At 35.5% G+C, this 18,401-nt stretch overlaps 1 protein-coding gene across 2 annotated transcripts in view; it reads right to left on the bottom strand.

Moving 5' to 3' along the window:
* Window positions 1–470: 470 nt before the first annotated feature.
* AEBP2 (AE binding protein 2) overlaps window positions 471–18,401 on the bottom strand; it is a 42,556-nt gene continuing 24,625 nt past the window's right edge. Inside the window, exons 4-9 of one of the 2 annotated variants that reach the window (XM_041484434.1) lie at window positions 14,397–14,583; window positions 9,366–9,490; window positions 6,547–6,614; window positions 4,183–4,296; window positions 3,859–3,925; window positions 2,440–2,551 (exon numbers count right to left, since the gene is read on the bottom strand). In XM_041484434.1, coding sequence (XP_041340368.1) covers window positions 3,871–3,925; window positions 4,183–4,296; window positions 6,547–6,614; window positions 9,366–9,490; window positions 14,397–14,583 — 549 coding nt within the window. In that variant the 3' untranslated portion in view covers window positions 2,440–2,551; window positions 3,859–3,870. Of the gene's footprint in view, window positions 2,552–3,858; window positions 3,926–4,182; window positions 4,297–6,546; window positions 6,615–9,365; window positions 9,491–14,396; window positions 14,584–18,401 lie in introns of both variants that reach the window. The other variant, XM_041484435.1, reaches the window with a different exon arrangement.

Genomic DNA, 18,401 nt, shown 5'->3' with positions numbered 1-18,401 from the left:
TCCACCCAGGGGCACATAAAAAACTGCAGCAGAGCTTTAGAGAACAGACTGGCATTTGAAACAAAATACCACCAAGTAATTCCAAAATTTGTAGAATGCAAATAACTTTCAAGCATAAATAGTTTTAGCAATTCACTTCTATAACTACAAGTAAACCTCAGCCAAATGTCCACTTACCTTTTGACTATCATGGAAAGTTTAATTAACTCCAAGTGTATCCATTTCTTAACAGATGTTTGTTATTTAAACTGATTTTTCCTTCCAAAGCAGAAACTCTGCCATGAGAACACGAGGTAACAGTTTTCTCAAACCCAGGAGAAGTCACATTTTACATGAACACCACATCACTTGAATCCACGAATTCCCCCTTCTGTAAAGGTGTGTGTTACAAGTTACAGAGGAAACAGCATCATTTTTATATTTGGTTTTGAAAACTCCATCGAAATTGCACAATTTTGAGGCTTATGAGGTTTGTTTGCTTTGTTTTATTAGAAAAAATACTCAGGCAAGGTCTACAATCATCTGTCAATTATAAATGACTTACAAGAAACTCATGAAGCAATAAAATTAAAAAAATACAAATACAAACTATATCTGAAACACTTCTATTTGGCAATTTTATAACAAATTCAAAAAAAAAGAAACAAAGATTACGGATTACTTTATAGGTACAGAAAAAGCAGTAGGTGAAGTGCTCAAGCAAAAAAATAAAAAACCAAAACACTGCATTTCTTCCAAAAATAAAGTCACGTCACTACAGATTTTATGAATAATACCCTTATTAAACAACCATTCCAGAACATCTTATATTAGTGGTGCTTTTAATCTGCACTTCATATCGTTGATAGGATTATTTTTTTGTGTATATAAGTAACATTTTTAACCCACTGGAGCTAAGCAAGACTCGTGTCAGTACCAATGCAGAACGCATTTGTATTACATTAGGATGTGCTCACTTCTGCAACCAAAGGGTTACTTTAAGTCTTAATCTATTTAATAAAAATTTAGTGTAAAAACTGCTGGTTATTAGTTTCACTGTAGTAAATTCCTCCCCAATAAGGAGGACTAACTCTGCAGTTTGACTGCATATATCCATACAAATTTTACATATTAGTTCCTTCCGACAGTAAGGAAAAAACTAATTCTGTGTTCACTATTAGAAAGGAGTGCCATGAATTAATTATGGGTACTATTCATCCCTCTAAGATTTCTGGGAAGGATGTTCAATGTATTTTTGTTCTTACAACAGATATTAACAGTAGTATATAGTCCCTTAGGTATGTAAAAGAAGGTTTTTTTTTTACTGTTAAGGAAGGTGCTTTTTTTAAACAATTCTTCTGGCAGCACTAGTGAATTACAATATCCTTCAATATTATTTCTACCGTAATATATACATTTTAACTTTCATGCCTCTAGAAAAACATCTACAGTACATTTCATAATATAAAAATATATTACAAATCTGCTGAAATATTTACAAGCAATGTCCTATTATCTATATGCAACATTTTTGTCTCCATACAAAGACTAACAGGTTAGACGCATCTCTATTTGTCAGTTAAAAAAAATCCACGGCTCCTTGCTTATTAAGCAAGAAAATGATTTTACTTTCCTTTTCAAAGCCAACTTTGGTGCATAAAGGATTGAATTTCTAGATTAATTTTTTTTAAAAAATACCATTTTCTTTACAGCTAGAAAACATTAGGCCAAATAAAGTATACTTTACAAGTGAATGGGGATCCTAGAGGGTCAAAAAAGCAAAAAAAAAAATCACCAGTAACACTGACTGCTTACACCGAGGTTTCCCAAACCCGTCCATTGATACGGATCACACCAAAGCAGACCTGATGAACACACTACACTACTCCTGCAAAGGGGTCAGACAGACTGCAACACTCTGAACATCCTGCCACCGTACTATACGTATTCAGAGTTGACTGGAAAAGACAAGCATTCCATCAACATTTGTTTCAACACCATAATCCAACATATTTTAGGGATCTGCAAAAGGACACAAGATCACAAATGACGAATGATTACTATCCACCATACTCAAAGGGCAACAGGATATTCCCTTGGTAGCTGTTCTGTTGTCTGGCATGTGTTAGGTTTAGTTAACACTGACAGGAAGCCCAATAGCTTGTTAACAGTTCTCCTGGGAATCGGGAGGAAATGGTGATGGTTACTTTTTCTTTTCATCAAATATAGACTACTGTATTCACTAAAGAAAAAAGCAGCTTAAAGAAGCAAGCATGCAAAGCCTTTTAGTTGTTCCACTAAGTTGCCAGAAGAGTGTTTGCTCAGTCTCCCACTGTACCATTCCATGAAAATGTGGATATACAGTAATATATTAATATATTCCACGGAAGCATCAACTTCATTCACAGAATGTTTACACTAAGCATAAATATTTCTCTAAAAAAAAAAAAAAAAAAAAGATGGGATTTGACTAATGTGCAACTTTATTTCTAAATCCATTGTCAGTGACTAAGACTGCAGGTGTCCCCACTTGCTTGGTTTTTACCTCTTCAACCTCTTCTGGGGCATTGTTCTGTAAAAGAAGACGGTACAGCTTTACATTAAGACCCTGTGATGTATACATTGGTCAGCTGAATGAAATCATGACTATACAAATCTACTTGCATTTGATTAAAACCAAGAGCCATTTCAGATGATCTCACCAAAGTGTACATTTCAGATAATTATTTCAGACTTTCTACTAAAGCATGACATTTTAGCATGACATTAATAACTGCCATTGAATTTCTTTAACTACCCTTTCCTCTTGAAAAGAGATTTTGGTTTTAAAAATCTGCTTCTGAAGTCTTGGTTTTAAAATTTACATCATTAAGCTCCCTCAGCTGGTCCCAAAAGCTCATTTGAATCACAGACTGATCCATACTGCTAAAAATAGAGTCCAACATTACATGTGGGGACCTTAATTTCATTTGGGAGAGATAGAAAGGTTTGCTAATTTTTCTCCAGGGGTTTAATCCAGAGATCATTATATTTTTATTTTAAAAGGTTATTCTTTTCTTTTCAAAGCAAACTAATCTATCAAGCTTAGCAAAATAGGTAATCAATATAAAATTATTAACACCTCAATAGATTATAAAAGTCACTGTGTTAAGCAGTTTTAAAACACACAATCCAATCTCACCATAACATTTTTATGATTTTACCATTAATAGCAATGATTCATAGACTAAGCTAAGTACTTAAAACACATTTACAAAGATAGCAAATACAGTAGGATTTGTTTTCATATAATAAAGCAAGTTTTCATTAATTTGATTAGTGAAATACACTGAGTATTAAAGGTGAACTGAAAGGCTTATTGCATTGAAAGACCTCAGATTAGTGTTTCATTTACTCCTTGAGACTCTTGGTCACTGGATGTTAAGGAAGAAACATCGGAACACTGAACTTCTGCTATGATAAGCTTCCTTTCCAAAAGCCATTTTCATGGATTTTTAATATAATCACATATGGATCTATGGATGCCCGAAATTTCAGAATGAATTAAGCATTTCAGATTACCTTTAAAAACTGTACACACAGAACTGTGGGTACTGACAATCATGGGAGAGCAGTAATAAAGGGGTGGGGGGAGAATCAGGAAATTATTAGAAACCAGATGGATTAGAAGCCAATCTGAGGGCCTAAAAACAGAAATGTGAAAGTAGCTTAAAGACAAGTAACATGGATTGTTCCCTTTTGTCCCCCTATAAAGAATCTTGTAATAAAAAATAACAGTACTTGAACACAAGTACAAGTTTCAAGGTAATACTGCATGTATTACAGCTGAATATAATATGGAAAGATAAATTTGGACTTTAAAAAAATTGGTATACAAACCAGTATGTGATCTTAACAGAAGTGATCTTTCAGGATTCCACTGTATGTACCTCCTTTACTAGAATTTCTGTACACCAAGCACAAAAAAGTAAAATACACTTGGTAAATACACACATTCCCCGTTTCTCAGTCACTAGAGTTTAGTTCAAGAAGTAATTCTGAAATAACTTAAGACCTCAGAACTTAACTCCTGGACGTTTACAGTACCAAGGCTCCTTGATCTGGTGTATAATACATTAGCAATCCTGATTTTCCAACGTCAAAAAGTTAAGTGAGGCTTAAGATTACATTCAAGTAAAGAAAGTTGCAAAATGAAGATGTTACCTGTAAATGTTTGGGTCCAGAAGCAAGGCAGTATCTTTTGGTAGTTTTGATAAATGAACTACTTTAGTTTTTAACTGATGTCGCTCACTTTCATTTACCCACACATCAGGGAGACTATGAATAAATAAATAAAATAAAAATATTCAAAAAAGATCAACTGTTTTTCTTACCATAACATTATGTGGTAAACTAGTACACATGAAGCAAATTTCACATTTCCCTAGTTAAAAAGCATCTTCACCAGAGTGAGGAAAGGCACCCAATCTTTACACATTACACTTGGAAGTTTTTCAGGTTCTCAGTTTGAAAAGACACTGAAGAGAATTTACATCATTCCAGAAGTATATTCCTGAAGTATATTCCAGTGATAATGGCCCTACATTCTCCATAGCAACAATTTAATGTGAAAATGGGTAACACAAAAAACAACCAGACCTTTAAAAATAGTTTATTTTACTAGGCAGAATTCCTTGATTCTGTTCAATTAAAGGACAGGATACACTGCAGGCACTGGGCTTTGAGTTACACTAATTTGCTTGCTCCAAGCTCAAATGTTTCAAAGACAAAATGCTCCAACTTTGCTGAAGTTAATTGTTTGATTACCCTCTTTAGGTTTTTGGTGGGGTTTTAAAAATTTTCTACATGTCCTAGAAACCAAAGAGTAACTTCAGGTTGGGGGAGGAGTTTGTAACAAAGGTGTCTAAGTCTTAGAAACAGGTTTCAAATTGAGAAGCCCAACATCTAAAACTAAATGTAATGGCTCTTCCTCTGCAAAGCCAAATTTCACAGACTTTTGCAAATTATGTCACTGAATCAGTATTTTGCAAAGATTTCACTTTGCATGAAAAGTTAGCTGCAACTCAAATTCAATTTTTTGGGTAAGCTATTCAAAACATCAAATGAAACCCAGAACCTCTACCCTAGCAGGAAAAGGAGTTTCTCCAATTAAACCTTTCAGATGAAGGAGGAACAAAAAAATTTAAAACAACAGGGCAGAAGGGGAGGGAGAACCCAACAGGCAATCCATTTATTCACTAATCTCATGGATCATGAAAGGTGGAAAAACATCATAGAAGTATTTTAAATAAAGCCAAAAATCAGGTTTTGGACAACCAACATTGGGAAGACATTTTCAGTAGCAACTGTATGCTCAAGATACAAACAGCAAAAAAGAAAATTTTTCACATGCAGAGATTTGAAATATACAGAAAGACAACAAGTCAGTGAGCTGATTTACTGGCACTGAAAATAAATTCCTGTTCTTAACAAAAACCAAAACCAACAAAACAACCCCGACCCTCCCAGCCCACTAAAAGTTACTTTCCTCTTGTAGAGGAAATTACTTCAAGACTTGTATTTACTTTTGCTGACCAAAACTCTGAACATATGGACATCCTGGAGAACTTGGGCAGTTTCTCAAGAGGATTCAGTGTAGAAGTTGAAGTTCTGCTCAGTCTAGAAGCTAAATCACTACTCCCAGCTCCACGGGGAGGGCTGATGAGCAGCTCAGGGCAGTGGAAAGGAACAACCCTGAGTGCATTTTGCTTTCTGAAGTGTGAGTGCCCTGACAGTAACACAGACTGAGGGTGTGTGCCAGGACACCTTGGCATCTCCTCTGCTTACAGGGAATAATCAGGGTGAACTGAGTACTCAGTAATTCAAAACTACATCATTCTGAAATACCCACTCTGTCTAACCCATCTAACCCAACCAAGATGCAGCAAACAGCAATATAAAACATATTTTTCCTCTGACCCGACCAACCAAATCTAAATTCCCTTGGGAATGTCTTAACATGACTGAACAACCTCTCTCCAATGCAGAGATTCTAATACTGAATTCACCTGCACAAACAAAAAAACCACTCAACTCTGTATTAAAAAAAAAAATTTACTCTTTTATTTTTCATGCTCCCAGTGTTGCATACTTCTTAATGCTTATCTTAAAATAAAATTAACTGTCTTTATCTGTAAAATTATATAATCTGTATTAATTTTAAAAAGAAAAATTTCAGAATGCTGTTAGATATAATATTACCATCTGCTCTAGAAGGAATCAAAAAACTGCCTATTTTATAAGAATATTTTAGCTTCTGTCCCTCATGATGAATTGAAACTTGTGACAAAATGCATTAAAAATAGAGATACAAATTTAACTGAACTGGTATTACAGCCAAAAGACTTGAAAGTGAAAATCATTAAACCCTTTGCTTATTGATTTCTAAACTTCTTACTTTCTGAAAAGCATTTTTAAAATATTAACTTTAACTCAAATAATCACAGGCACAAAATAATTTAGTAACAGTTCATTGATCCCACAGTAAATCCTTCCCCATTTAAAATGTATCACTAGCAATATACTCACATGTCCTCTGGTGTCCAATGAAGCAAGAGTTTTATTTTGCCAGAATCTTCTTTTCTTTTAGCTATTACCTATAATAATTGCAAAATCATAATTAAAACCAAATTACAGATTTTTTTCCTCAAAAGTTGTTGTTCTTCATGTCCTACTAGACATTCATAGAAAGCAGACTGTTATACTCCTTAAAAGTTGTGTGTCTGCAATAAATATGCTCTGAAGACTTCAAATTGTTTTGCAAAGAACTTAAATCCATTTAGGTTTTTAAGTGAAAACCACAATTCAGCCAGCAGATGTCCACTTAATACGGCTTTATTTGGAAATATTCTTACTACGCTCTCTACATTTCCTGCAGTGCCCCAGAAACAAAATGGAAATTCCAAGCAAACATCCATCAAAGTGGTCTCAAATCAGACATAGAGTTTTGCTGACCTCTTCTGGAAAAAGAAAACAATTTCACACTGTAAATTGGTAGGCATCTCAGTGGATTAATTTACTGCTTACAAGGTTTCAATTATTGAAACTATGTAACCAGTTAAAATACATGTGGCCACTGAACTAAAATACCTAAAAAAAAGTTGAAACCAGGGAACAGTTTAGTGTTCAAATGTTTCAGGGAATTAATTCAAGCCACTTCAAAATTGGGGTTGGCATGACAGAGTAACCTCTAAGTCACATTTTTTAATCAGTGTAATATCTGTTCCTTAGTTTAAGTAGACATGCTTGGCATGTCTACTGAATTAGATTAAGTAGATATTTAATTAATTAATTAATTCAGAGAATTAAAATACAAAAAATTTTTTAAAAAGCAAGCAGAAAAAACCACAATCAAGTCAAAGGTGTATTGGATTGCAAGCACATTTCCTCAAAAAGGTCTTATTAATGACTGCATTCTAAATCTCCCCATATCTAAAAGAAAAGGTTGTGTTAAAGAAGTACATATAAATGAAAGGATGTGCCTTTTCAGAGAACATGAAAGGTATCCACAGTTACTGCTTAGAAATTCTTTATATTAGAATATCTGCCCTGAAATATACTGCATTGTGCTGACATTATTCTTATGCTGAGTAAAACAATAAAGCCACATCATTTATGTTTCTTTTCAGACAGCATGGCAATTTCATCTTCCTGTTTTCCACCTTCCAAATTAATGTCTCTGTTAATTACGCATTTTTTCTTCATCTGAAGGTGGAGCACACAAACTTATTGTGCCATTTAGCCAGTCACCATTCAAATCTCATGTGTAATGCCTTTAAGTGATGCAAAATGAGTAAGTGTTTGTATCTGAGGTTAGCTCAGTGTAGCAGTCCACAAAACAGCCTCTTGCCTACCTTTTCTTTTTAAAGCTGATTTTTAGGCTAAGTCTCATCAACAAAGCTGATGTCCACCACAAGCCAGCACCCCAAAATACAGCAGCCAAGAGCAGCAGGGGGCTGGAACCCCAGAGCAGCTCTCCCACTGGTACAAGCTCTCCCACAACTGAGGTCTCGGCAATTCCAGATCTAATCAGCCTCCCACCATCTCGAGTGACACATGCACAGATGAGCTACAACGATTTTCACAACTTCCTTCAAGTTCATGGGAAGCAGTTTTAGAGCAGATTCCTCCCTCTAATTCCACCTCCTTGTGAATTATTCCAATAGCCAGAGCTGTTATTCCGCAACAGAGTAGACTGCCTGGATCACCTTTCAGATTAAAGCAAGCTGTGAATTTGAAAAGAATCTGCTTTTCTCACAGCACTGTAAAATCCACATTGGCCAGGGAAACTAGAATGAGATTTAAATACAGTAACAGCTAAGCCACCTGCAAGCTCCACTTGCAGCTGGTGCACAATGTACAGAAAGTTCAGCAGAAATAATCTGGAAAAGATTTCCAATACAGGCCACAGGTATTCATTCAGAGCAATCATCAGTCTTGCAGAACAAGGTGAAATAAGCTTCATGCACACAAAATCATCTTTTATTTATGGAAAGAGACTGATAGTTCAAGAGTTTGAATCCCATAACAAGATAAAGCTGTAGCTGAAGACCTGTCAGCCAGAACTCCTGGTCTGACTATTCTACCAATTTAAAACCATCCCTCCCCATTTTGTCCCATCTCTTACCTATTTTCTTCAGCCAAGTCTCCACCTTTTACATGCACTCATCTCCCAACATGCTTAAGAAAACCTGAGGTTATTCAACTTTTTAAACTTCTGATCCTTCTGCCCCAATTCAGTATTTTATCCCTGCTTTAAACTCTTCTAAATTAATGCTGATGTCTTTCCTATCCAAACACAAGTTCCCCACTTGGTTCTTGCCTCCTTCCAGCAATTCCCCAATATTTTGGTGGTGAGTTTATCCAAAGAAAAAATGGGGACGGGAATAAATTTATTCAAGATTCTATCTTTTAAACTGGAGGAAAAAAGGGAATAAACACATATTTCAGATCAGCATCATTAATATATTCAATTATTCACCAAAAATACTTCTTGTGATAAATGACCACTGTCACTCATGACCATGGAAATGCCATCTGAACTGTGCTCTTATTTAGAAGAAAGAACCAATTTTCTTCTGCGACACGAAGTTACTGTCAGATATTCCCCAACTGGATCAAACAGTAAATGCTGCAATCCACTCAGTCTGTGAGCTAGAACAACTACCACCAACACCTCTTAAAAGTTTGTTTACTAACAGTGGACAGCTCAACAACACTAAAGAGCCACTATTGCTTATTTCTGATTAAATGTCTACAGCAGTAAGAGGAAAACAGAAATATTTCTTAAAGACTGGATTTTTCAGACACAGAGGTAAACAAAAAGAATTCATCATATATATACTTACAGTACTATGAAATACAACACTGTGGCCTTTTCCTAAACTTTCTATATGTGCTGAGAGGTTAAAGCAGATGGCTCGATGTCTTATAGCATCCAGTGTTTGTGCATCAAAGAAGTCATGAGGTCTTGCTGGAAAAAAGGAAAAGAGATCCTTAGTGTTCAACACACTGAAAGCATTCAAACACATTCAAGCATGTAAATGAAGTGTCATTAGTAAACCATTTATCCTTCTGTCAGCAGCAATACCTTGTCAGAGAACTGCAAACATCATTTTTACTGCAAGGGAGAAATTATTCCTAGAGAAGCACAATTCAAGTTTGCTCAAAACGCACTCCCTGTGAATGAAACAGCTATTTCCAAAAATGCAACCACATCCACTCATTTCAGTTTCAATAATGCTGAACAGTCAGGTGAAAAACCCCACACTATCACACATTTCTTTCTCTGTACAAGTTGTCATTCCATGTTCTTGGACTATTAGTAAACATTTTCTGACTAAGAAGCACAAGCTGCATGCATCACATATTAACCTTCAATTTATAATGAATAAAATACAACTAACACCCATCTGAGATTTTACAACCAGTATAAAAGCAGCAGGCATTATAAACACCTTTTCCTTTTAGAAAAGGATTTTTATAGTTAAGTGTTTCTTGAACAGTAGAAAGATTATTGAATTTTGATTTAGGGCGTAAAATAAAGTCCATCAATTCTATACTAAAAGTACTTAAACTACAAAATAATTGTTATTAAGAACATATTTCCACGGTATTAGAAATATTTCACAGAAAAGTTTTAAAATATACTATATAAACCTGAAACTACATTACATTAGAAGAAAAGTCAGAATGAAAATATTCACATTTTTAAGCCTTATTTGAGAGCAGCAATTTATTAAATAACACATTGAAATTAAAACTAAGAGTAGGAACTGGTATTACATTAACAACTACGTATTACCCTGAAATCTGCACAAACAGTGATTAAAACTTTTGCTGTCTTCACTTAAAACAGCTTCTGTATTCCTGTATCCATTATTTCAAAATGAAGTACAAATCCCACTTGGAGCTAGCACCTGCTGCACTCCTGAGGCTGACTGTTGGTAAGCACTCATCTGTACATTCTGTCCTGTCCCTGCTCCATCTCAGCTGGACACTGCCAATTAGGCAATCATCTCACTGCAATGTGCTCTCTCTCTAAGTGGCAATGTAGGCCCACAGCTCGTGCTGCAGGTGCTCACTGATGCAAGCATATAAATATTTGATAAATAAATCTGAGGGAAGAAAGGAGGGAGGATGGAAAGAAGGAAAAAAAAAAACAACAGATTTTTGCTTTCAGGTTTATGCAACAAATTTCTCCAGGATTTCCAGTGGAAAACATTCAGCAGACTGAGAAGAAAGGGCACAATTTTTCAAAAGTGTATGAATTATTTAAATTATTCTTAAGTGTTAGTATTTTCTATGCATCTTTACCCCAAAATGATTTTGAGGAAATGGATTTAAATATCTTCCTTCATGCTTAATAATGCAAGTTCCAAGTATTCAGCAGTTCCTTCAGTCAAACAAATTACATCATCAAATGGGTAACCCACCAAATGAAAATCCAAGCCCTCCATAAGTAACAGAGTCTTACAGCAAATTTCACGGACAGTAAGCTGCCTTATCTCTCTTATATTCCTCCTGTGAACTTGATTGTCGTGCTTGTTAATAACTACAGTGTCATCTTTGCAATGAAAAAGCAAGTGGCAATATTGTGGTCAAGGCAGCTTCGGAACAGCAATACCGTGACCTGTTTTAGAGGTACACACTTTCAACAGATTTGGTTCTAAAAGCCACTCTGCATGAATGAGGGAACATGTAAAGGCCACCCAGAAGAGAAAGCAAGCCACAGACTCCAATCCTGAATTATTCTACATCAAAATTCCTAGGATAAATAATATCTCTACAGCACCATGAATGTGACCAGTTAAAGGGGTGTCACCAGTAAAACAAGCTTTATGATAAAAGGCTGATTTTCAAACTTAGAAGAACATAAAAACACAAGACAGGACAAAAGAAAAGTAAAATACTTTAAAATGGCAAGATCTTAAAAAAGGCAATTAAGTAATAGTATCAGAAGATTGTAGTCTCATCACATATAGCCACAGTAAAATCTCCTTTTTCATTATACATTCTCTCACAAAAAGGTGTTACCTTCAGATACGAAAAGAGGAAGCAAATGTATAAATTAGCTGTACTTAAACTATTAAGAATTTATACATGAGAGTGCTTCAGTAACAGTATATATTGGCCAATATTTAGTAATCCACTCACACCTTTAAAAAAAGCCAGGGTCTAATAATACCATGAGGTAGAAAGAACGTACTGACAAGATTTATTTTTTTTTTCAGACAAATTGTTTTGTGCTGAAAAACTTCCAGCTTTTGTCACATTATTATGTGCAAGTGATTGATTAAACAGATTGTCCACTATTAAATGGCATTTTGATTCACATCCATATCATTAAGTCCTTGTAAGAGAAGAGAACTTGCAGAGAGCCTGTTACATGTGTTAAACATCTCTCCTTCTGGGCACTTAAAAATATCTAAATATAAATCCTTCTTAGGTATTTAGAGTTATATACTCCAAACTGAAAACACTTAATGATGTTAATTGTGTTATTTTGGCTTCTTTGATAAGGGTTTTGTCTTCCCCCATTCTTCTTGTAAAGACAAAGCACACAAACTTGCACACTTCATTCTTTAACTCAAACCAAGCTAAGAAACAGAAATACAAGCAAGACTGTCTCAGCCCTTTGTCATGTTCACTTCACCAACAATACTCCACCCAAAGTTTGAAAGGAAAGCTGCCAATAGTCAGAAAATGCCATCAACTTTGGATACATTTCTGGGTCACAGACCCTCTGGAGAAATACATTACAGTAGTCAGTTCCCAATTCAGTTAGAGATGATTTCTGCCTTAAGGCAAAAGTCTACAGCCAGCACTGCACTTGTCTCAAGAGGCAAGAAGATAAGAAATTGCTCAAGCAGCTGTCATTTTTCTTCCTGTGCAACACTTGATCAAGACAGCAGACCATTCAAATACTGCAGTCTGGTCTTTAACACTCCCACAACATGTATTATTTCCATTTTTTGCCACAAATTCATTCATAACTTCGCAGCAAATTCTTATTACAACTAAAGCACATTAACAGGTGATTTGAAGGTTCAATTATGAAGCTCTGATTTGAAATTTGTAAGTCAAATAATATAATATGATGTTTATCAATTACTAATAAAATGCCAACCTGAAAACCACTTCTGTATATAGTGGGGGTGCAAATTAATTAAGATGCATTAAATCAGCCACCTAACAAAATCAGTATGGAGAAGCAAGCTAACATGCAACTCGGGAACTTCCGAAAATAAGAATTTTCAAGTGACCGCTCTCAGACATTTATATTTTGAGTAACACAGTCAACAAATCACGATTATCTCAAGATGTCCCTCTCATTACATCTAACATGCAAAAAGATACTGCAAAGTGAGCCCCTAACCCTCAGCCTTCCCTTCTGCAACCTTCTCATTTACCCAGATTCCCAAACTGAAAGGGAAAGCTCTCTGAAAATCAAATTCTGAAAAGGACAGAAAAAGTTTTCTAATTTCTTTAAATGTTGAACCAAAACCAGAGGAATTCTTGAAATCTCTACTTTTAAGATGCGTTTCACAATACAATTTGCTCATATATTTTTTAAGAATAATGAGAAGGAAAACTTTTCAGAATTCCAGAGGATAATGTAACTTCCCAGGACATGCTTGTCTGCATGCAAGGCAGACCACTGCTCCATAAATTTCCATAAAGTTCCTTAAAACACAGGTGAGGCATTAAGACTAAATCCCAATCGTGTGATAAAGAGTAATCACCTAAGACCACTAGTATGTGAATCCATTGTTGCAGTACCATTTGAATAACTGGTAACTATTTCTTCACAGGAAGGGAGAGATGGTCACAGTTACATGTTCTGCTACAGAAGACTTGTGGAGAAATAAAACTCTGAACAGAATGAGATTTAAGATGTCCCATGGTTCATAAAAAAAGGTATCTTGTGCTACTTTCCAATACTGTGAGATGGATTTTGCACCACAAGTAAAAATACATGTAGTTTTTTCTTCAGCTGTTGACATAGCAGCAGAAAAAAAATGTAAAGGAGTTTTTTAATGTCTCTTCTAAAATGCAGGTGGCAGAGTAACAATTCAATATCAGCAAATGATCAGTTTGGTACTGGAGAGTTGCATCCAAAGCAATTATAGCCCAAAGTGAAATATTTTAACAGTTGCCTAATCTTTCCTAACTATTTCTGTAGATTAGAATCTCTATAGAAATTTGATGTTTTATTAGTCTAATGCTAGGACAACTCAGGAATCAAACTACCAGATGGTAGTTTGGGACTACCAATGACTAGAAATGGACTAGAAAAGGTACTGGGTAAGTGCTTATTTCTTGCTAGAGGAAACAGTTCTCACTTTAAATGACAAATCACACCCCTCAGCACATTGGTTCATATAAAATTAATGAACATCAACTATATGGAGACAGATTAAAAAAACATAGCAAGTCAATTCTGCCCAAAATTAGATCTTGGTTATGCTCATAAAACTGTCATTAACATAATGAAATGTTGTGCTCAAAAAAAGAGCTTATATAACATGCATTTATCTCTAATTTATATGAATCTGCAATCTCTGTCTGAACTTCAGATCTCATTAGCACTAAACAGAACCCCTCCAACAGTAATAGTCAGTAAACAAAAAGCAACTCTGAAATGAAAAGCTTCTTTCAATTGGCAACTCCAATCGTTGCTCACAGGAAACTGATCTTTTTTCCTTGACACGCAGAGATTTACCCTGAAAAGGAACACAAACAGAATCTGGAATTGTTTTCTTCCCATGACAAGCAATGTCAACCCCACCAGATTCAAATATGCAGAGAAACCACCAGAGTGAGGAGGAACTTTCATTCCAAGACAAACCTTTCAAGAACTCCTGCGAAACACTTACGTAGTGATCGTCGTCTCTTGTTCTTCAATTTTCTTCTTTTATTCATTCCAGCTTTAGATGGAGATTCCTCTTTGGCCTTTGGCTGGCTGGCAACTTTTGAAGAGTTCTGCTGGCTGAAGTGTGTGGGCACATGACGGGCAAGTCCTCCCTGAGATGCAAAGCTGGCATTGCACCCACCAACTACACACTAGTGAGAGAAAACAGAACAACTGCATCAGTGCCTGTGCGGCACAGGAGCTTCAGACACCTTGGTGCTTCAGACTCTTCTGCCTCAACTTCCAACACACTAAAGCAAAACCAAATTCTTAATGACCATGCAATTCTTAAAAAGAAAAACAAAAACATATTCTGAAATGCATTTGTTTCAAGTTTTTAACTCTCAGTAATTATTTCATGATACAAATTTTTTTTTATGCCATACTATATTTTATATTGTATAGCATAAAAATAATCTCAAACAATGCACGGGCAAATTTCCCTTCATAGATCAACATTCCCCTGCCATTTAAAACACTGTTACTGTTTCAAGACCTCTCCAATGCTCTCCCATCTGGTAACAGTAACATCCTCTAACATCCTCCTTTCTTGTGACAAGGCAGAAGTAACAAATACATCCTTACCCACAAGAAATTTGAAACAGCTTAACGCTCTGTGTAAACACTATAAAAAGCCAATGAACAGCTGCCTTACAGTTCTGCCTAAAACTGACTTCAGTAAAGTTGTAGTAACAATTATCTATATATTCATTTTGGGATGCTGCTATTACTTCAGAACCATTTAAGGTAGTTCCCATTTAAAGGAAATGTCCCCTCTCAACAGAAAAATAAGATCCAACAATAATCAAGCCGAAATATACAAACAATGAGAGCAGCAACCAAGCTTGTACTGGCTACAATTATTGGTATTTTTATAAGTATCTGATTCATATTTACAATTATTTCATTTGCAAAAGAAATAAGTTATACCATTGGAGAGGGAAGCACAACCCTTTTCTATTGTGCTCTGAGCTTACATGGGTAATAGAAAAATAATTTAGAATATGCATTTCATCACTGGCTGCAATTAGTTGTGTATCCATATGACTGATTTTTCTTCTTGATTGGAAGACAAGAAAATAGCTTTAGAACTCCACATGTCCCACTTTTTGCCCCTAAATCCCAACTGTGTTGTTTTCTAACAGTGGTCACAGAACTGAGAAGTCTATTTCTGCCTCAGACTTAGCAATTGGTTTTCCATGATCAGTAGTAAAATACTGTGTCCACAGAGAAAAACCTGTGCTTAATTCTTGCTATAGGACTAAAAATATGTACACAGATTTCAAGACAGTAAAGGCAAAAAATGAATGGATGTTTTTAACTTTTTTTTTGTGTGTGTTTGTTGTGTATTTTTAAAGGGAAGAATTCCTAGAGGGAGTTAGAGAAAGTTCTCTAAGTAATGAACTAACTCAAATGTAAAATTCCCTGACAAAAAACTTGAGGAATTGTATTTGTTCCTCCCTCTCTCCCCACTAATAAGCATCTTAAGAATTGTGAAGATTTCTTCCAAAATCCTCCCTAGGCCTTTTTACCTTGCCTTAAGGTTTCCCATGTTCAAACAACAGCAATATTGTTTACTTCTAGTGACTTGCAATGGAAGCAATCCCAGCACACCTTTGAGTCCCAACACACTCTGGATGCTGATCTCATTGCACTACGGCAACTCCAACACAATTTTCCTTACTCTAAATTCATACTGAACATTAACATTTACACTTACAGAATCACAGGGTGGTTTGGGTTGGAAGGGTCCTTTAAAAGTCATTCAGTTCCAAGCCACCTGCTGTGGGCCAGCATCCCCCAAATTAGATTGCTAAACCTCTCAACCTGACCTTAAACCCAAACCACTTGTTTTTATGAAAGATTATTTGATTCACAATCAACAGATACATGTACAATGCATGTGTGCATCAGTTTTAACATTTTTCTGCTCTCCCTTTTTTTTTGTTTTTTTTTGTCCTTGAAATAGCTATCTTGCCCATAAAAGCAGCTTCACAAAACTAAGCCACAATTTTAAATTTAGGATTAACTTTCACTGATGTGCTCCTGACTTCAGATTCCAGCTCTTTCTGATCACACAAACATTGTCAGAAAAAAAAAATTAGCTCAAAACCAGCCCATATCTTGAAATTCAGTCACACTGGAAATTAAAATTTTAGTTTTACCAATGCTTGCTAGAGATAAAAAATAACTTAAAGCCATGGTACAGAGCATGCATTACCATATTCCAAAGGCAACACCTTTGGGAAAAAAGCACAAACTATGTGCCAGGCACTCTTCTATAAGTTTTCAAACCATAACTGTACTTCTTGTCAGATGGGAAACATTGTTTTATGACAAACTGCAGATTGACTCAGGATGTCATAACTCTTTTTTGTCATGTACAAACAATCCCAAATATTGTATATGGATTACCTACAGAAGCTACCCCTAACTTTTCTTGCTCTACCCAACTTTTACTTTCAAAATCCCCAAACCAACATCCTTAGATCCTCAATATCTGCTACTTGCAAATAGAAATTGTATTTTTCCAGAAAGTGTATTAATAGTCTACAGCCACAGTACAAAATATTTGTAGAAATTATTACATTCAAATTTTGTGTACTTTGAGACTACCTGATAATATCTTCAAATAATCAACAGCTGATAGATCAAAGATGACAGAGAATGCCTTTGCAGTAGACAGGAAATAGTAAAAGAGGAGAATGAAAAAATCTTACCTGTTTGTTCTTTTTTTTTCTCTAAAATAATATATCCAGCAATCCGTTACTAATGGGTAAAGTCTCTTCTCTCCAAAGATAAAGGAGCAGTTCAGGCTGTCACTTCAGGATCTCTGGACGGTAAGTCACACCAAATCAGCTTCCCACCAGATAATTACATAGCTCTAGAGGGCTTCTAATAAATCAAACTCAACTATTATGTACAACTTTGAACCAATCTTGTCACTTTTCCCCCAAAACCTAAATCTCAAAATTTTGCTTTGAATTTCAAGTGCAACAGATTGGGTCCGGATTGGTGGATATGTTACTTCAAGAGAAAGTAAGTAAACATGTAAGAAGTTTAATTTCTCCAGTGTACCCATACCCACCATTATTCATGGGCAGAAATGACCAGTGAATTTAACAAACAGGATATAAAAGTACCCAGCAATGCAGGTTTTTGTTCTAAATTCAAAGTAACCAAATCTCCTATTTGGGTTATTCAACATGTAATTTCTTCTAGTAAATCTAACAGAAATAGCTTAGACATCTGAATAAACTTTCTTATTGTCTCAACATCTGAGTGGTTGGGCAGAGTGCCTTTGCATTTTTTATCTGCAATGCTCTAATGGACAGAAACTATTCTGCCAAGAGAGTAACAGACATGAATTGCCAAGGAAGACTGGAGCTGCTCGCCTGTGTTTTCTACATTTCACCAAGCATTACCCTGCTGAGGGCTGTATCAAATGCAGTCACTCCTTCATGAATTCTGGAAGTTACAGGGAGCACCAAACTTCATTTTTAATACTACTTTCTTCCCCCATTTTAAGGAGAAGCCTGCAATGAAGCTGTGTGCTACCATTTGCTGTTACTAGAAACATTTACCCCACAGGAGCAAAGCTTGCATGACTGCTCTTGAGCATGAAGAGCATATCCAAAGAATCCATGGGTGGAAGCAGCTGCTAACACTCCCACATGCATCCTTATAGATTCATTTAGATTGGAAGAGACCTTTGAGACCATCAGCCACAATCCTAATGCTATATGAAATTATTATTACTTTATTATTTTTACTTTGTTTTTATTTTATGCAGTTATTTTGCATAAATTCTCCCACTATTTCGTGCTCTTTCATTGTGCTCAACATCTAAGAGCTCATTTGATGTGTCTTCAAGGAACCTTCAGTGCCAAGTAATACTTGATTAATTTAATTTTGCCCCTACACCAGAAACCATGCTGGAAAAGGCAGGTTGTCTCAACTCCTTTAACTA

The sequence above is a fragment of the Pyrgilauda ruficollis genome, unplaced genomic scaffold (genome assembly GCF_017590135.1).
Source record: "Pyrgilauda ruficollis isolate IOZ18807 unplaced genomic scaffold, ASM1759013v1 scaffold66, whole genome shotgun sequence".
NCBI classification, from domain to species: Eukaryota; Metazoa; Chordata; class Aves; order Passeriformes; family Passeridae; genus Pyrgilauda; species Pyrgilauda ruficollis.
This window is presented reverse-complemented; position numbering and strand designations above follow the sequence as displayed.